This window comes from Urocitellus parryii, chromosome 4 (genome assembly GCF_045843805.1).
Source record: "Urocitellus parryii isolate mUroPar1 chromosome 4, mUroPar1.hap1, whole genome shotgun sequence".
In the NCBI taxonomy this organism is placed as follows: Eukaryota; Metazoa; Chordata; class Mammalia; order Rodentia; family Sciuridae; genus Urocitellus; species Urocitellus parryii.
In genome coordinates, this window is record NC_135534.1 from 210653539 (window position 1) to 210672842 (window position 19304).

Sequence of the window (19304 nt, forward strand, 5' to 3'; positions counted from 1 at the left end):
GCTGTCCATGCTGAACTGCCAAGGCTCTCCTGGGTGTAGTGCACCTAGGCCAACACCAGGCAGCTGCTGCAGAATACCCAGGGCCCAACCCAGTGAGGCCAAATGTGCCCTGCCCCATACAGCCTCCCTTCCTCCTGGGCAGTTGCCTGCAGCCTTTAGAGCCCCACCCTCACCAGCAATCAGCAGCATCCAGCCCCCGCCCACCACAGGATGTTGCCATGGAGTCCTCCAGGGGCCAGCAAGCAGAGCTGCAAGCTGGTGATGTTAGGGATGGGGCACAGCGCAGCATCTCCTGCCCATGCAGTAGGCCAGGCCAGCCTGTCTCAAATGCCCAAACTCTCCCCTTAGACCCCTGCCAGGGTGCAGTATGTCCTGGAGGCACAGTTCTCCACTGAGCAGGTCTGTGCCAGGAATCAGCTGACCTTAGAGCCTGGCCTTGTGACCCACAGCTTGTGAGGGCAGGTTCATGGCAAATGAATTTGCCCAGGACCACACAGAGCAGCACTGTGGTGGCCCCAGTAGGACACTAGTGGGGGCCCTACCCAGCAGGACAGGACAGGGGAAGTACCTCCCCCTTTCAGACAGCAGAGGCATCCTTCCCCTCCCCACTCAGCTGGAATAGCCCAGGGCTTGGTACTTGGGTCACAGGGCTGGCAAGAGTTGGAGTGAGGACAGAGCCATGTGGCTGAAGAATGAGCCACATGCAGACCCTCCTGGTGGGCAGTGGGCAATCGCAGCCCACTGGCCTGGACACAAACAGCCAAGGGCCCACTCTGGACTGAGTGAGCCATCTGGCTCCAGGTACTTGCTGAGATTTTGGCACCTCAAGCTCCAAAATAGACAGTACCTGGGAAGACTGACAGGGCAGGGAGTTACCCATCTGCTCCTGCCTGGGCCCAACCGGAGACATGCATTCTGGGAGCCCCTGACCAGTCTGCAGTGAGGCCAGGGCTTGGGGCTCCTCCAGGTCCCTGACCTAAGGCCCTGCCAAGCTGCCTGCTGCTTGTGCAGGTGCCCTGGAGGTGGTGCTGGTGAGACCATCAGGCTTCTTCTTGGACCTGGTTCAGGACCCTGAGATCTGTATTTTGGGAATGTTGAAAACCTTGTGCTCAGCAAAGCTCCAAAGCAGAGCAAGAGCAAACCAGTTGGGGCCTTAGCCGTGCTGCGCAGCCCCCACCGGGTGCGGCCCCTTTAAGTGCTGCCCCCTTGGCTGCCATTGGGGGCAGTACTGAGCAGCCAGGCCAGGATCAGCGCTGCTGCCTGGAAGCTTCTGCCGGTGCCCGGGCGCAGCAGTGCGGGGGGATACAGAGGACCCGGCTGGAGCTGGTGCAGCCCACCCAGGATTCGGGCAACGTCCAGGTAAGAGGCCAGGGTGAACTGCCTAGCATGCTATTGTCAAGCAGAAGCTATCTGAGAGGATGGGACATCCCCGCCCCCAAGCAGCACAGGCTAGTTCCTGTGATGGCTGTTCCAGGACAGGCCAGGGCAGGGCTGGGAGGTAAGGAAGGCTGCTTGGCCATCCGTATGGGCTCCAGAAGACCCAGGGTCCTGGAGTTGCCCAACACCACCCGATCCCCACAGGGAGGGGGTGTCAGAGTCCAGGTCCTGACAGCCGCAGCTGGCAGCGCTGGCTGTCACCTCCCTGGGGCGGAGCCTCACACCCTGTCATCCAGCCTAGATTCCAGCCTGGCCTTGAGCTTAGGATGAAAGAGGGGTCTGACCGGTGTGGGTATTAGCCTGGGATGGGGACATAGACTGGACTTAGTGGCCCTGACCCAAAAGCAGCCCTGTGAGCAGAAAGCTGATGCCCAGCTGGGACACAGTTGACCCTTCACAGCCTGTCCACCTACAGTCCTGCCAGGTGAGGGCATGGCTAGCCCCTCATTAATTCCCCCAGTTTATCCTGGGGCAGATGCCCCCCAAGTGGGTGCTGAGTAGGAGGAGGAGGGCTGTCACCTCTTTCTGAGCATCTCCCCAGCCAGCCTCTGGCCCTGGGGACCTGGAGGCTCTGGTGGCCCATATCTGAACCGGAGCCTGGACCCAGCCAAGCCTGCAGCTCAGGGGCTGAAGAACCACAGGTTTCCATGGAGCCTTCAGGAGTGGAAGGAGGAGGGGGTAGGGCCCTCTCCTGGGAGGCAGTCGGGGAGCTTTCCCCGCCCTCCACCCTGCCTCCCACCCCACCCCCCACCCCACCCCCGCAGCTGGCAGCCTCCTGGCCGAGTGAGCTAATTCTCAGCTGAGGAAGATGGACGCCATAAGTACATGGTTCCATGGCCTGAGCCTGACTTTGAGGCTGCCATGTATACACCGGGCGGTGTCCATGTGCACTTATGCAAAGCTGGTGGGGGCGATCTTCAGCCTTCCTTGCCTGCCCCATCAAGCTTGGTGGATTTCAGCCACCCCAAGACAGCTGGGGTCAAAGGAGGCCCAGGCATGCTCTCTGAGGACTTTTTTATGGCCTGGGCCACTCGGCGTTGAGGACATTTTTGCTTTGGATGCTTTGGATGCAGTCAAGTGTCCCCAGCCCTTGAAACCCTGAGGGAGGGGTACTGTGCTCAGCCTGGTCAGCAGGCTAGTGGGGATGTCTGAGACTTTCTGTAGGACTGGCTAAGGCTAGGGTCCTGGGACTTGCCCTCTCACTTTGCACAATTAAAAGGGTCGCTCTGCATTGGGCATTCTACACGAATCTATACCTGTAAATCAATTCCAGTAAAGCTAAAATGAGCCCCATCATTCCAGCTGTGGACACCAGAGGGCAGTAGTCCTAGGACCATTTCCCCACTTTCCTCTCCTACCCACCTGCCTGCTCTGCCAAGAAAGGGGGTTCTGTCTATCCAAACCTGCCCAGGGGTCACTAGCAAGGAGAGGAATTCTGCCTAGGGACAAGAAGGCGTGGACCACTGCAGGCTAAGCCCTTCAGGCTGACCTGGCCCACCCCCATCTGCAGGAATCTCTAAGGTCAGCATGGGTACCTCTAAGGCCGGCATGGAGCAAGCACCTGCGGCCTTGGCAAAGGCCTGCAGCCAGGGTTGCTTCACTCCCTGCGCCCCAGGTAAGCCGGGCCAGGGTGGTGGGAGGGTAAGGGGCCTGGGCTGCAGAGGGGGCTGCCCTGACCCGCGTCTCCCCCCAGGGCAAAAGCCCCAAAAGGCCGCGTGAGCTGGAGCCGCCAGCCTGGGGACGTCTTTTAAGATGACCCGCACGGACCCACCGGACCTGCTGGTGTCGACCGTGTACCAGGACATCAAGGTGGCGGCCCCGGGGCCAGCGTCCAGGCGCCAGCCATGTGAGCAATCCGTGGCCCGGCCTGCTGCGCCCGCGCCTTTCAACAAGCGCCACTGCCGCAGCTTCGATTTCCTGGAGGCACTGGACGGGCCGGCCATGGAGGCCCACCCAGAGCCTCCACTCCCGGAGCCCGCTGCTCCGCGCGCGCGGCCCCGAGAAGGCGAACCTCGGCGCCGCGCCCGCTCCAAGAGCGCGCCCCGAGCGCCCCCGGGCCTGGCACCGGCGCCCACCTCGCCGCCGGTGCTGCAGCGCCGAGGCCGGGAGACTCAGCGTGCGATGCGGGTAGAGGGGTCGCCTCGCCGGGAGCCTGCGTACCCCGCGCTGCGCGCTCTCGCCAACGAACTGCACCCTATTAAGCTGCAGCCACAACGGAGCGGCCCTGGCCGCATCACGCCCCTGTGTGCCGCCCCTGGCCGCTGTGCGCCACCAGAGCCCCCCACGGGGCCCGCCCCCCATGTCCGATGCCGACTGGACATCAAGCCAGATGACGCTGTGCTGCAGCACGCCGCCCGGGGTTCGCGGCCCTGTGGGCCCGTAGACAACACGTCCTGGGCCCGTGCAGCCCCGCAGTTCCACGGCCTTACGGTGCCTGGTCCCCGCCACGTGGCGCTCTCGCGTACCCCCACCCCCAGTGACTTGTACTGTGCGGACCCCCGGGCGCTGTACTGCGACGGGCCCCTGCCTGGACCTCGGGACTACTCTGAGCGCCGCAGTCAGCCCTTCAGCACACCTCCAGGCCCTACACAATTCTTCTACACCGAGGAGCCCGAGGGCTATGCAGGAGGATTTCCGGCCAGCCCTGGTCCTCCCTTCGATGGCTACTGCCCTAGGCCCTACCCATCCGAAGAGACCCGGGGTCCCAGTCCGAGGCGTGGGGGCGGCTACTATGGAGGGGAAGTGCGCACTTTCCCGATCCAGGAACCGCCCTCCCGCTCCTACTACGGGGAGGTCCCCAGGGCCTATGGACTGCCCTTTGGTCCCCGCTACGTTCCTGAGGATCCTCGGGCCCACACCTTCTACACAGAGGACTTCGGGAGGTACCGCGAGCGTGACGCCCTAGCTCGGACTTACCCGCACTCACGCAACAGCTCAGCCTGGGCCGACTGGGGACCCCGGCCTTACCGCACCTTGCAGGTAGTGCCTCCCTCGGTCCCCGGCCCGCTGCTGGCCTCGTGGCATGGCGGCACCGCCACCAGCCCGCCCCGGCTGGCCACAGACAGCCGCCACTACTCACGCTCATGGGACAACATCCTGGCGCCAGGGCCCCGCCGGGAGGACCCCCTAGGCCGGGGCCGCAGCTATGAGAACCTGCTAGGGCGGGAGGTTCGGGAGCCGCGGGGCGCATCCCCCGAAGGCCGGCGCGCGCCAGTAATAGTGAACTTGTCCACCTCACCCAGACGCTACGCGGCGCTCTCGCTGTCTGAGACCTCGCTGTCCGAAAAGGGCCGTGCGGGGGAAGGCCTGAGCCGTAACTGGTATGTCACTCCAGAGATTACCATCACCGACAACGACCTGCGCGCCGCCGAACGCCCGACTGTCAGGGGCTGGGAACTGCCGGGAGGCCGGCCGCGTCTGCCCGCGTCGGTGGCTCCCATGGGCCCCACCTCTGGCCGCCAGCGCAGCCTAGAGCAACTAGACGAGCTCATTACCGATCTGGTCATCGACTCCAGACCACCGGCAGGCCAAGCCCCAGAGCCGGCGGCAGAGGGGCTGGGCCGCCAGCTGCGCCGCAGCGCGCTGGACTCACGGCCCGCGGGCCCTGGAGCCCCGGCGCTGGCACCTCCGCGTTCGCCCCCTGCCTCTGCTGGCAGCGTCGAGGAGCCTGCAGGCCCGGGCGAGGCAGCCAACGGGTCTCCAGAACCCAGTGCGGACGAGGACGATCTGATGACCTGCTCCAATGCGCGCTGCCGGCGCACGGAAACCATGTTCAACGCCTGCCTCTACTTCAAGTCCTGCCACAGCTGCTACACTTACTACTGTTCACGCCTGTGCCGCCGCGAGGACTGGGACGCACACAAGGCGCGCTGCCTGTACGGCCGCGTAGGCAGCGTGTGCCGCCACGTGCTTCAGTTCTGCCGTGACAGCGGCCCCGTGCATCGCGCTTTCTCGCGCATCGCTCGTGTCGGCTTCCTGTCCCGCGGCCGCGGCGTGCTCTTCCTGGGCTTCCCAAGTCCTGGCTCGGCCGACAACTTCCTGCGCTTCGGTCTCGAAGGGCTGCTGTTGTCGCCCACTTACCTGTCCCTGCGTGAGCTGGCTACACACGCAGCGCCCCTGGGCAGCTATGCGCGAGAGCTGGCGGCCGCAGGGCGGCTCTATGAGCCGGCCGAGTGCTTCCTACTCAGTGTGTCGGTGGCGGTAGGTCCGGGCACGGCGCCCTCCGGGGCGCCCGCTCGGCCGGCGCCCGCGCCTCGCAGCACTGGGCCCACTGTGCGCAAGTTCGCCAAGGTGGCACTGGCTGCAGGCAGTCCCGCGCGGCCGCCCCCCGTGCGGGGCAGTGAGCCTGACATGGAAACATTGATTTTGACCCCGCCACCAGGCACGGCGGGCCTGGACCAAGAGGGAGAGGCGGGCCGGCGGGCTAGAGAGGTGGCCTTCATCCACATCCAAAGGGAGCTGCGGCTGCGAGGTGTTTTCCTGCGCCACGAGTTCCCGCGCGTTTATGAGCAGCTCTGTGAGTTCGTGGAGGCCAACCGACGCTTCACGCCCACCACCATCTACCCCACAGACCGGCGCACCGGCCGCCCCTTCATGTGCATGATCATGGCTGCTTCTGAGCCACGCGCGCTGGACTGGGTGGCCAGCGCCAATCTGCTGGACGATATCATGTGAGGCTTGAGGACACCAGACTCAGGCCCTGATCAGAATCCTTGCCTAGCCCACTCAGGCCCCGCCCGGTCCACTCAGGGCCGCCCCCGAGCCCCGCCCAACTCACTGAATCCATCCAGGCCCACACCAGCCCCTCATGCTGCTTCTCTTGAGCCCTGCCCGGACAAATTCCCCCGCTCCCAGCTCCCCCCATTTTCCCACACCCCACTGTGCCCTCCCAACTCTTTCCTCCCCACAACAACTCACCGGGCTGCCCAGTTCCCACCTTCCAGAGTCAGCCTCTCCAGGCCCACAGAGACCGGTCCTCGCCCTAGGTGCTCCCCGCTGGGAGGTGGGGTGGGCCTGAGGACCTCCAGGCTCTGCCTTTTTGCTGAGGGTCACTACTGCACAGACCCTACTCATGCAAATGGATCCATATCTGCTCTGGGGCTCTGATGAAGCCTCTGCTCTCCCTCCCTGCTCATCCAGGAGCCTGTGTTGACCAAAGTCTAGTATAGGCACTTTAAGCTCACCTCCTGTCTCTGGGGTGTGACTCCCTCAGAGACCTTTCTTCCTGGAGAACACCCTGATTAGCCTTCGTGCATCCATGCCCCAAGTGAGAAAGCTATGTGTGAGTGCCGAGCCAGACTCTGAGGTGTTGCTCATCCTGCAGCCTCTCACCTCTGACCACCTTGGTCTAAGTCTTGCAGGAGAGGTTGGATACTCAGAGGTCTTCAAGCCAAGGGCAAGCCCACCAGCCAGAGGGGATTTTGGGCAGGAAAAGCAGAGCATCCGGGTGTGGGCACATGCCAGGCAAGGGTCTGGGGTCTGCCCATACCCAACAAGATGGCCCTAGACAGGTGCCAGAGTAGAACATGGTGGTGGGCATGCAAAGGCAGGCCCTAATTTGGCAGGAGGTCAGAAGCATGTACATAGGATGGACCAGCTGGGAGGACAGCACAGAGGCCTTCCAGGAAGCTGCATCTACCTGCTGCCAAAGGAAGGACCTGGAAGGTTCAGGGGGATCCTCAGATAGTTGCTGGGTAGAGAAAGAGGAGTGAGTTAGCAGCCAATGGAGTTTCAACTGAAGAGCTATGTAACAAGCCCGAGGTCAGGTCCCTCCATTGCACGATTGCACACAGGTCCCAGTGCTCTCACTCTGCTACTCACGAGCTTGGTATGCCTTGGTATGCACACCCAGACGGCCCTCAGCTGTGCCCTCTCCCCACCACTCTTCCCTTGGGCATCCTGCTCCGCACCGGGGCTCCAAAGAGGACAGTGTAACTGAGAAAGGAGATAGGCCAGGCGCTGTGCAAGGGCCCTCGTGGATCCTCTAATCCCTTCGGAGCCAGAGGAGGGGGCATTAAGCGCGATAAATTGTGAGCCCTGCCTCCGCGCCCTGCTCTCACCCCTGACGGTGTCTCCACCCCGACACTCCTGAGCCCCCGCCCGGGCCTGCGATCTGCACCGGCACGGTGCCCCGCTTGCTGCAATCGCTGCTGCGCCCCGCCACGGGACCTCCGCATTGGGCCCCGCGCCTGAGGGCCCACAGGAACGCCCCTGGACGGGAATCGTTTCTAGAGGGCGAGCGCTTTCAAACCAAGTAAAATAGAACTTGAATGTAGCTGCTGCTTGCTGGCTTGCTGTCTCTTCGTGGGTGTCTGGGGAGGGAGGTCACTGGTCGCGGGGGGGGGGGGCGCTCTGGGAGGGAGTTCCTCGGCCGGTGGGGTGCGACCCTCGGGCGTCGGTGTGTGCTGGGAAGCGTGGCACTGGGGACTGGGGGGTTTCCTGGGCGCATCCCTGGGGCCTCCTGTCCTACGCCTGCTTAACAGTCCCCCTCCAAAGTGCCTTCCCCCAACCCCAGTGAAAAGGAATTTTTCCGTCGGCTGCCCGTAATCACTTCTCGTTTCCCTAGTCCACTTTCCCTTTAAATGCGGCAGCGTGGGCACAGGCTGCAAGGAACTGCACCGCGATTGGTCAGTCCGTGCCCCAGGTCCGGGGCACGACTGGCTGAGGCTCCGGGCCTCAGGCAGCATCTACCCACGGGATTGGCCATAGCTGTCATAGAGCCCGCCTCCGACACTCGGCACAGCCCGGGGTTGGGTGGGAGAAGGGACCGCGGCACCGGGGACAGGCACTCCGGAGAACATGGCGGCGGCGGATCTCGCCCAGATTCCTGAAGTGGACATCGATCCGGACGGCGTCTTCAAATACGTGCTGGTCCGAGTGCACTCAACGCAGCCCTCCGGGGCTCCGGCCGGGGAGTGCAAGGAGATCGTGCGTGGCTACAAGTGGGCGGAGTACCACGGTGAGGGCGGGGCGCGCCTGTGGGCGGGGCCGGGAGGCTGTGGGCGGAGCCGGAGAAGCTGTGGGTCCTGGTGGGCTTCGTCCTGCACCAGCACCTAGAGAAGTCTGGGTCCTGCGCAGGAAGGGGTGCCACGGCCCGACTCCTCCCTAGCCCCGGTGCTCGCCCTGGAGCATCCCATCGAAGCCTTCATCCCTGTGCCAGCCGGGAGGGGCTTCCTTTCCACTGGGGAAGGGGCTGCTCAGAGGTGGCCTCGAAGGGCACCCTGAGCACTTCTTGAAGCTGTTCTGCACATCCCAGCCGACATCTACGACAAAGTGTCTGGCGAACTGCAAAAGAAGGGCTATGACTGCGAGTGCCTGGGGGGTGGGCGCATCTCCCACCAGAGCCAGGACAAGAAGATTCACGTCTATGGCTACTCCATGGTGAGCCCTGTTTGAGGTCCCTGTCCTGGTTACAAAGCCCACCCTGGACCATTTGACCCCACACAGAACGGCCTGACTTGCCTCACAGGAGACCTGGATTCTCCCAGTGGGTTCAGAACCCTCTCTCTCTCAAGGGCCTAAGGCTTCCCCTACATTTGACAAGTGGCACTAGGGGTGGGAGGCCAGTTGCCTTGGAACAGGAGGCTGGGTGGGTCTCTCCCTGACCTAGGGGGCTCTTGGGGGCAGTCATTGCTAGGGTGCAACTCAGAGCCCACAAGCTCACTTCTGGAGCCCTCTGTGCCCCCACCTGTATGTGCCCTGGACTGTCTGGTGGTGGGTTTGGTACCCCTTCTAAGCCCACTCTTGGCCTGGCTGGACTCTCAGAGCCAAGGGCCAGGTGGAGCTAGTAACTGTCACCTTTCCAGGGCTATGGTCGTGCCCAGCACTCCGTCTCAACTGAGAAGATCAAGGCCAAGTATCCTGACTATGAGGTCACCTGGGCTGATGATGGCTACTGAGGCCCAGCCCCCACTGAGGACTCTGTCCTTGCTGGAATCCCTCCTGAGAGGCTGGCCCAGCCCTTTTCTTTTGCATTTCTTGGCAATGTGTCAGCCCTTTGGGCCTCAGAGGCCAGACCAGCCTGGCTTGTGGAAATTAAAAGCTTGGTATGCCTTGCGGTTCCTGTGTCTTGGCTTCCTGGGGACCCCTCTACTCAGCCTCTGGAGGCCCGAGGGTGTGGCAGTGCACACTTAGCCCCTTGGGTCTGATAAGGAGCCCTAGGATACTCCCATTTATGGTCTGATTGCTCCTTTGCAACTGCTATCCCCAAGGACACCCGGGAAGAGGCCCCACAAGGCCTTGCACAAGGAGTCAGTACCTGGTCCCCTGTGGCCAGGCGAGGCCTGAGATACACAGGTGCCCCTTCCCAGAGCTTAGCCCAAGGTTCCCGGCAGGGGAGCTCCAGTGGCCACTGTCCTGGCCAGCTAACATTGGCTATCACAGGCCCTTAGGACCACCTTGGAGACTTCTCGTGTGGCCAGAGCAACTGCCAGCCAAGGACACAGATGGTGTGACCCACAGCCTTTACTTTCAGGGTTGAGTTCTGTGACCACACATGGACCACTACTGGGTCCCATTCACTCTGACAAGGCCAGGGCTTCCAGCTTTTAGAGCCCCCTCTCCTGGACACTCTCACACCCTCAGGACCTTGGCCCCGCCCTGGGGCCCCCAGGCACAGTAGGACATAGTATGCAGTGACAGTGGGTGCTGGGGGAAGCCAGGGCTAAAGCTGGCAGGTCCCACAGCTAGACCCTCCAGGCCACCTCTCCAGGCAGGCCCTTCGCAGACACTACAGACCAGCAACCTGAGGTCACACAGCAGGAGGTCAGGCAGAACCATGCTCCTCCACAGTCCTGGTGTCCCTCCTGCCCCAACTGTGAGTCTTTTCCTAGAGAACCAGAAGTTCCTGGGCTTCCAGGAGCCCTGTGCCTATTACAGACCACCCAGCCTATGGCTGCTCAGGACAGTCTGAAGGGTTTTGTTTTTTGTTTTATTTTGAGATAGGTCTCCTCCATATGTTACCCAGACCAGCCTCCTGACTCAGCCTCCCAAGCAGCAGGGTTACAGGCATGCACCACTGCACCTGGCTCAGGGCAGTTTTGAAGGATGAGTAAATGAAGGGGTGGGAATCCATAGCCTGAGCTACATGTGGGGCAGGAGGGAGAATATTATGCCCTCATACTGGGCTTGTACTGTCCCCAAGGTGGAGAACCCAAAGGTAGATTCTGGGGTACACATGCTGGAATCCTATATGCAGCTATTGGGGTGGGCTCCCTTGACCTTGACCTGTACCAAGGTGGGGCCAGAGGCCCTATGAGAGAAGCCACAGTGATTTCTGCCACCCCAACACTGCTGTACAAAGCCCTGCTGGTGGGATCCCCCACCCCACCCCAGAAAGAGCCTCTGCTAGGGAAGGCCGAGCAGGTGCACAGGATGGCCTGACCTTTGGTCACAAAGAGCCAGGCAAGTGAGATCCAACCCTGGGTCGGGGGCCAGGGGCCCTCCTGAGGACACTTTTACAGCTAGATGCTTGGCCCATCACTGTTGAGTGGGGCCCTCCCAAGGGGCCAGAGGCACAAAAGGGACTAGGCCCCTTGGTTGGAGCCAAGTCAGCCTGTGGGGCCGCTAAAGACTGATAACTGGACAGAGTCCTCACCAGGCGGCTCAGCCTCACTCCCTCCAGCCTGGCCATGCGATCTCCGGGCCCCCTCCTGTCTGCCCTGGTCCTGCTTGTGGGTGAGTCAGCTGGTCTTACTGAGCTTGCTGCCTGGGTGCTGGGGACAGGTGCTATGCCAGTGCTGACACCAGAGTCCCTAGAGAAGGACGGCAGCCTGCCAAGGAACAAACCTCTCTGCCCGAAGGAGAGGCCCTGGGGCAATCACAGTGCATCTTCCGAGCTCTCTCTGCCACCTTGGATGGCAAGGCTTGTGGGGGACACTGGGTCACCCAATGCTGTGTCTCCTTGGGGGACATCCTCCTGGGAGCCCTTTTAGTTCTCTCCCGAGTGATGTGGGCTCCTGTACCTTCCTCAAGGGTGTCCCTCTTTTTTTTTTTTTTAATTTATTTTAGTTGTCAATGGACCTTTATTTTACTCATTTATTTGAGGTGCTAAGAACTGAACCCAGTCCCTCACACATGCCAGGCAAGTGCTCTGCCACTGAGCCACAACCTCAGCCCAGGGGGTATCCCTCTTTGAAGGCCCCATTTCCTGTGTACACCCACCTCTGCTCTGCAGCCTCTGCTTGGCCAGCGGGGCTGGGAACATGGGGAAGTGCTCTGTTTGACAGTTTTTTGTGGGTCCCAGGTTCTTTCCTGCCTGATCCTGTGAGTCTGAGCCCCAAATTTGGGTGCCCAGTGTCCTGCACTGCTCAGGTCCATGGAACTTCCAGTGCTAAAATCAGTCCTGGGCAAAGTGGGATGGCCAGTTACCCTGCCCAGACCCACGTGGCTGTCATTCTGCCAGCAGCATGGTCCCCAGGCTGGGCCTGGCTACTTGACTACTGCAGGAGCCCCAGCAAGGCCACATGCAACTTTGTGTGCGACTGCAGGGACTGCTCAGACGAGGCCCAGTGCGGTGAGCTGGGGCCAGGAAGGTGGGCAGGCCAGTGCTGGGGCAGACATCTGACCACCCACTCTCCCAGGGCACCATGGGGCCTTGCCCATCCCGGGCACCCCCTTCACCTGCGGCTTTGAGCAGGATACCTGTGGCTGGCAGGATATCAGCACCTCGGGCTACAGCTGGCTCCGAGACCGAGCAGGGGCTATGCTGGAGGGTCCCGGGCCTCACTCCGACCACACACTTGGCACTGACCTGGGTGAGGCCCCCACAAGTCCATGTGCACTCCCACCCTCCCCTCTTGCCCTGCTGCCCATCTCCTGACCTCACCACCTGGACCAGGCTGGTACATGGCTGTGGGAACCCACCGTGGGAAGGAGGCATCCACTGCAGCCCTGCGCTCCCCTGTCCTGCAAGAGGCAGCCCCCACCTGTGAGCTGAGACTCTGGTACCATGCAGCATCTGGAGGTGTGTGCCCAAGACCCCCAGAGATCTAGGGTAAGGTGGCTCTGGAGAGGGGCTGGAAGAAGAAAGGAGGGTATCCACCCCAGAGGAGGGTGGCCAGGGCATAGCTGGCATGCTCAGGGGAGGTAGTGTAGGGCTGCAACTGCTCCAGGGCCTCCCCAATTGCTGCAGATGTGGCTGAGCTGCGGCTGGAGCTGACCCATGGTACAGAGACGCTGACACTGTGGAAGAGTGCAGGACCCTGGGGCCCCAGCTGGCAGGAGCTGGTGGTGACCACTGGCCGTATCCAGGGTGACTTCCAAGTGAGCTGGAGTGCTCTGGCTGGCAGGGAGGAGTGGGGAAGGCCTGGACTCCAATGGCCCTAAGGACCTCTGCTCTCTTCAGGTGACCTTTTCTGCTACCCGAAATGCCACGCACAAGGGAGCTGTGGCTGTGGATGATGTGGAGTTCTGGGGCTGTGGGCTGCCTGGTGAGCCACCCTGTCTCCACCCTGGGGCCCTCACCACCTGCTCCCCTGCTCAGGCCACCTTGTCCTTTCCCCAGCATGCCCACTTACTCCAAGGTCTTGGGGCCAGAGTAGAGGTTAACCTGCCCCCACTCAGCCCCCCAGGCCAGCTGCCCCCTGGGGCACCATCAGTGCCAGAACAAGGCCTGCATAGAGCCACACCAGCTGTGTGACAGGGAGGACAACTGTGGGGATGGCTCCGACGAAGACCTGCTTACCTGCGGTGAGGCCAGGGCCACCCAGGACTGGGCTGGGCTGGGCAGCAGGATGAGACTGGGAGGAGGGACCCTGACCTCCAGGGTCCTTGAAAGACACTGGGGGCTGGTCTGGGAGGAAATACCTTGGCATGGTCATTCTGGAGGTGGAATAGCCAGTGTCCACTCTGGGGCTGGCCTTGTGGCTGCAGGAGGCCATAACAGCCCTGCTTCCGCCCAAGGCCACCACATGGCTACTGACTTTCAGTCAGGCCTGGGTTCATGGAACCACTCAGAAGGCTGGACCCGGAACCACAGTGCTGGTGGCCCTGAGGACCGTGCCTGGCCAAACCGAGATCACAGCTGGAACAGTGCACAGGGTGAGGTCCATGAGAACCCTGGCCATGGGCTAGAGGTATAGCTGAATTGATAGAGTGCTTGCCTTGCGTGCACAAGGCCCTGGGTTCAATCTCCAGCACCACAAAAAGAAGAAGAAGAAGAAGTAAAGAATCCTAGCCATGGCTCTGTCTGCCTTGCAACTGCCCAGCAATGCCAGTTCACACCTGCCCTCTCCCCTAGGCATGTTCCTAGTCTCTGTGGCCAAGTCTGGCACCCCTGCTGTCCTCTCCAGCCCTGAGTTCCAAGCCTCAGGCTCCCACAACTGCTCGGTGAGACTTGGGGAAAGGGAACACATGCAGGCTCCCCTGTCCTGTCTGCCTGAGTGCTGCAGGCCCTGACCAGCCTGAGGTCACTTACAGCTCATCTTCTACTACTACTTGCATGGGTCCGAGGTCGGCTGCCTCCAGCTGCTCCTGCAGATGCAGGGGCCTAGTGCCCCCCAGGACCCTGTCCTCCTGCGGAGGCACTGTGGGGAGCTGGGAGCAGTGTGGGTACGAGACCGGGTTGACATCAGGAGTGCCCATCCCTTCCAGGTGAGACTGGCCAGGTGGTGGCTGGGGGTCAAAAGGAGTGGGGTCCAGCCATTTACAAAGCACAAGTAGCATGTGAATCTGGAGTGGGTGTCCGCGAGCAGACCCCAGGGAGCACTGAGGGGCCCAGTGTGTCCCTGAGCATCCCTGCCTTCAGATCCTCCTGGCTGGGGAAACGGGTCCAGGAGGCGTGGTGGGCCTGGACGACCTCATCCTGTCGGACCACTGCAGAACAGCTCCAGGTGACCTGCCCAAATCCCTCCCCTGGCCTGCCCAGGAGAAGCACAGTGGCCCCCAACCTCCACCTGACCCCAGCTCTACCCCACAGGGAGGTCTGACCTACAGTCACTGCCTACGCGACCTTGGGTCCAGGCCCTCCAGCCCCAGCCGTCCAGCTTCCATCCCCAGGAGGTCTGTGAGCTGGGATATCTCTCTTGTGGGGACCTGTGTGTGCCCCCAGAGCAGCTGTGTGACTTCCAGGAACAATGCCCAGAGGGCGAGGATGAGCAGGAGTGTGGTGAGGCCTCCTGCAGAACCCTGCCAGTGCAGGCGTCCAGAGGCAGCGGGAGGCTCGGTGGCCATGACCCTCCCTTTAGTACTGCTGCTGTTGCAGGCACCACGGACTTTGAGGCTGCCACGGCCGGGGGCTGGGAGGATGCCAGCGTGGGGCAGCTGCAGTGGCAGCGGGCTGCAGCCCAGGAAAGCAGGGGGCCTGGCAGGGACGCTCGTGGGGCTGCTGCTGGTGAGGCCCAGAGTCCCCAGGGGTCCTTTTGAATTGGGGGTCCTTGAGCAACAGAGTGGTGGCCTGGAAGGAACAGGACTGTGAGTGCCTTGCTTCCCCGCCCAGGGCACTTCCTGTCTCTACAGAAGGCCTGGGGGCAGCTGAGGCCTGAGGCCCGGGCCCTCACATCCCCCCTGGGCCCCTCAGGCCCCAACTGTGAACTCCACATGGCTTACTACTTCCACAGTCACCCCCAAGGTACAGCCCACCCGAGGTCCTCTGCCCAGTCCCAAGACACCCCTACATGGAGGGAGGGGTCTGGGGAAGGCTCACTCACCGGGACCCCTCCCTCCAGGCTTCCTGGCACTGGTGGTGTTGCAGGGCAGCTCCCGGGAGCTGGTGTGGCAGGCCCCAAGCAGCAGCACAGGAGACTGGACGGTGGACAAGATCTTTCTTGGAGCACGCCACCGGCCATTCCGGGTAAGAAGGGCAGTCCAGAGTGTGGGATGGGCACAGGCCTGGCCCTGACCTAAGTCCCTTTCTTCTACCATGTTGAAGCTGGAGTTTGTCAGTCTAGTGGACTGGGACATCCCTGGCCAGCAGGGGGCCGGGGTGGACAACGTGACAATGAGGGACTGCAGCCCCACTGCCACCACTGAGAAAGACCAAGGTCTCTCCTGTCCACATCTCACCTCCACCAGGGGGCTCCCAACGCACCTCCAGGGACCCCTAGAGCCTTTACCACCCAGGGCTCAGGAGGGATGTGTGGGTGGATGGGGTGCTGACCCCACCCTGCCCCCAGAGGTTTCCTGTAACTTTGAGCGGAATACCTGCGGCTGGCACATGGGCCACTTCACAGATGCCCACTGGCGTCGGATACAGAGCCATGGCCCTGGGTATGACCACACCACTGGCCAAGGTAAGAGGGCCTTCAGGCCGGGGGGTCCTTAGCCCTGGGAGCGCATCTCTGAGCCCAGCCTGTGCCTCTCCTGCAGGTTTTTTCATGCTCCTGGACCCCACAAAACCCCCTGCCAGTGGCCGTGCTGCCCACTTGCTCACAGGGCCCCAGACCCCAGCAACCCCCAAGGAGTGTCTCAGCTTCTGGTATCACCTGTATGGACCCCAAATTGGTGAGCCTTGGAGCTGGCAGGGCCTCCATGGATGCCCCAGGAATCCAAGAGGTGTTTGGTGCCTGCTGGGGCCTCAGGGATCAGCAGTTGGGGCTGATCCCCACAAACCCCACCACCCTGCAGGGACCTTGCGCCTAATCATGAGGAGGGACGGGGAGGAGGACACACTGCTATGGTCGCGGTCAGGCACCCATGGCAACCGCTGGCACCAGGCTTGGGCCACCCTCCATCACCAGCTAGATCCTAGCACCAAGTACCAGGTAAGCCTAGTGCCAGGCAGAGGGGTGCAGGGGGCATGCCCCAGCCAGCTGACGCCCTCTACCCCCAGCTGCTGTTTGAGGGCCTCCGGGATGGGTACCATGGCACCATGGGGCTGGACGATGTGGCTGTGCGGCCCGGGCCCTGCTGGGCCCCCAGGCACTGCTCCTTTGAGGACTCTGCCTGCGGCTTCTCAACTGGAGGACAGGGCCTGTGGAAGCGCCAAGCCAACGCCTCCTGGGGCCCCCAGACAGACCATACCACAGAGACAGCCCAAGGTACTGAGCCTGGCAAGGGGTGGGTGGAGGACATCAGCCAGGGGCAGGCAGACTGATGCTGGCCACTCCCCAGGGCACTACATGGTGGTGGACACAAGCCCAGTCGCACTGCCTCAGGGCCACGTGGCCTCCCTGACCTCAGAGGAGCACCAGCCTCTGGCTCAGCCCACCTGCCTGAGTTTTTGGTACCACCTAAGCCTCCACAACCCAGGTAAGGAGCTGTGGGCAGGGCCTGGGGAGTCAGTGCTGGGCTGGTGTCCCACAGGCCCTGTGCAGGGATGGGGCACTGTGTGGATGTCTTCCCCCACTGGCCCTGGCCTGGCAGGCACTCTGCGAGTCCACATGGAGGAGGGCAAGAGACGCCAGGTGTTCAGTGTTTATGGCCACGGTGGGCTTGCCTGGCGCCTGGGCAGCGTGGATGTGCAGGCTGGGCAGGCCTGGAGGGTGAGTGCCTGGGCCCTGGGGGGCAGGGATCCTGGTTCCCCCTGAGTGCTGTGTGGTCAGACTGCAGAGTGCCTGGCCTGACCTGCAGGTGGTGTTTGAGGCCCTGGCTGCTGGCATGGAACACTCCTACATCGCACTGGACGACCTTTCCCTTCAGGATGGGCCCTGTCCTCGGCCAGGTGGTGCCCTCCTGCCCCTCCCTGGCGGGGGCCAGTGCCCTGGGATGGGCAATGGGGACAGCTCTGCTCACCAGCTGGTTCTTGCAGGGTCCTGTGACTTTGAATCTGGCCTGTGTGGCTGGAGCTGCCTGGCCTGGCCTGGCCTGGGCAGGTACAGCTGGGACTGGAGTGGTGGAGACACCCCCTCCCGCTACCCACTGCCCACTGTGGACCACACCCTAGGCACAGAAGCAGGTGTGTACTGGCCAGAGCAGGGGACCAAGCTGGGGCAGTGACTACCCAGCTACACAGCCACTCTGCCATGGCACCACATGGCATTGCCTGCTCTTGGTCCTTAGGCCAAGGACCACAGGTAGGGTCAAGGGGACAGCTTGGCACCCTGGCCTTTTATTTCCAGGCCACTTTGCCTTTTTCGAAACTAGTGTGCTGGGGCCAGGGGGTCAGGCGGCCTGGCTGCGCAGTGAGCCTCTGCCAGCCACCACGGCTTCCTGCCTCCGCTTCTGGTACCACATGGGATTTCCCGAGCACTTCTGTAAGTTGGGCTGGGCCTTTGGATGCCTGGGTGTGGGGAGAGGGGTCAGAGAGGTCTGGGGCTCCACTTCACATGAAGCCAGGCACCTGACACCCCAGCCCCCACTTCCAGACAAGGGAGAGCTGAGGGTGCTCCTGAGCAGTGCCCAGGGCCAGCTGGCTGTGTGGGGCACAGGTGGACACCTGCGGCACCAGTGGCTAGAAGTCCAGGTTGAGGTGACCAGCACCGAGGAGTTCCAGGTGAGACACTGCACCTCAGCTGAGCTGCCCTCCCTCTTCTCTCCCTCCAATTCCTCACCCCTTTCCTTCCCCATCAGATCGTGTTTGAAGCCACTCTGGGTGGTCAGCCAGCTTTGGGGCCCATTGCTCTAGACGATGTGGAGTACCTGGCCGGGCAGCATTGCCAGCAGCCTGCACTCAGTCAGGGTAAGCACTGGGTTGCAGGTTGGAGACAGTTCCAAGGAGGCACCCTGCACACCGCCCAGGAGAATCCCAGGCCAGCCCTGTGTCCTCCCCACCTACCCCTCTAACCCTCAGGGCCCCTCCCCAGGCTTGCCTCTGGCTGTGCTCCCTGGGCCCAGTGCAGGGCCAGTCCCTGGCATAGGTGCAGACGGCTGAGGGCCACGACCCCCAGCCTGCTGCTGTAGCCTGTGTAGACAGTACCAACACTCTCTCATTTGAAGAGGGTGAACCCAGAGCCAGCAGGATTAGGGGAACCAGATAGCCCCAGGATTAATCCTCACCCCCAGGCATGGCGGGTGACTGGTGTGAAGGGCTCTTGTGCCCTCTGGCCCACAGGAGGCATGACAGCATCCATGATGGTGCCAGCCCTGGTTGGAGGGGCCCTCCTCTTCCTCATACTCCTGGTGCTGCTGGGACTTGGGGGACGCCACTGGCTGCAGAAGGGAGGCTGCCCCTTCAGGAGTAACAAGGACGTGGCAGCACCTGGCTTTGACAACATCCTCTTCAATGCGGTAGGAGCCCCCAGGTGTGGGCAGGTGGGGCCTGCCTTTGGGCTTGCTGACTGCAGAGATTGGGCCTCAGTGGTGGGTCAGGGCCCCAAGGGAGAGCCCCACCCATCCAAGCCCTGCAGCACCCTCTGCTGCCCTTGCCTCTCAGTGGTTGTCACCAGGCTCCTCCCTCCTTTCCAGGATGGAGTCACCCTTCCAGCACCTGCCACCAGCAGCTCATAGACCATCCCAGACAAGGATCTGGCCCCTGAATGTACCTCGGATCTGGCCCCAGGCTGGATCCACCTTCATCCCCAGATACCTGACCTCCCCTGAGGTTGGATTGGGGGGCTCAGAGGACACAGAGCTTCCACAGCCCTCCCCTGTCCAGTCACTGCCCACTTGTATGGCACAGGGTGCTTGCTCCATGAATAAATGCTCAGTCCTGAGGACTGCCCAAGTTTTCAAGCTGAGATCAGTTATCCATGCATTTCTGGCCACTGGGTGAGTAGCCCTCGTCAGGATTCCAGACCAGACCAAAGAGAGACCCCAAGAAACATGCTTGGGACCATACAGCTCAGGACCAAGGATGACTCACTCTCTCCCATGTGCCTCACATGAGGCAGGCAGGGCCACAGACACAGGGCAGCCTTCAGGACCTGAAGCCACTGTTCAGATCCAGCAGGTCCAAGGCCCCAAGGGTCTGCAAGGGTCCCACCTGCTCTGCTCTCCAGCCTCTGCCTTGTGGGGATGCGAGTCACCTGCAGCAGGGACACTTGAGGGTGACA

At 62.3% G+C, this 19304-nt stretch overlaps 3 protein-coding genes across 3 annotated transcripts; all 3 read left to right on the forward strand.

The window, feature by feature from the left end:
* The first annotated feature begins 3188 nt into the window (after positions 1-3188).
* Positions 3189-7596, forward strand: Ajm1 (apical junction component 1 homolog). The gene has a single exon (XM_026395470.2). It carries the CDS (start codon positions 3190-3192, stop codon positions 6109-6111), a length of 2922 nt encoding a protein of 973 aa, XP_026251255.1. The 5' UTR covers position 3189; the 3' UTR covers positions 6112-7596.
* A 571-nt stretch (positions 7597-8167) lies between these two features.
* Phpt1 (phosphohistidine phosphatase 1) lies at positions 8168-9492 on the forward strand. The gene is made up of 3 exons (XM_026395488.2): positions 8168-8395; positions 8693-8817; positions 9243-9492. Exons 1-3 carry the CDS (start codon positions 8236-8238, stop codon positions 9333-9335), a joined length of 378 nt encoding a protein of 125 aa, XP_026251273.1. The 5' UTR covers positions 8168-8235; the 3' UTR covers positions 9336-9492.
* Positions 9493-11793: 2301 nt separating this feature from the next.
* Positions 11794-19004, forward strand: Mamdc4 (MAM domain containing 4). Its single transcript, XM_026395613.1, has 28 exons — positions 11794-11950; positions 12018-12191; positions 12275-12400; positions 12569-12699; positions 12782-12866; positions 13000-13125; positions 13339-13476; positions 13676-13764; positions 13855-14028; positions 14183-14267; positions 14354-14542; positions 14639-14767; positions 14873-15004; positions 15102-15226; positions 15305-15416; positions 15549-15665; positions 15742-15876; positions 16000-16136; positions 16205-16412; positions 16486-16623; positions 16738-16856; positions 16945-17035; positions 17123-17269; positions 17433-17567; positions 17679-17806; positions 17884-17992; positions 18365-18540; positions 18718-19004. Exons 1-28 carry the CDS (start codon positions 11794-11796, stop codon positions 18757-18759), a joined length of 3654 nt encoding a protein of 1217 aa, XP_026251398.1. The 3' UTR covers positions 18760-19004.
* Positions 19005-19304: the final 300 nt, after the last annotated feature.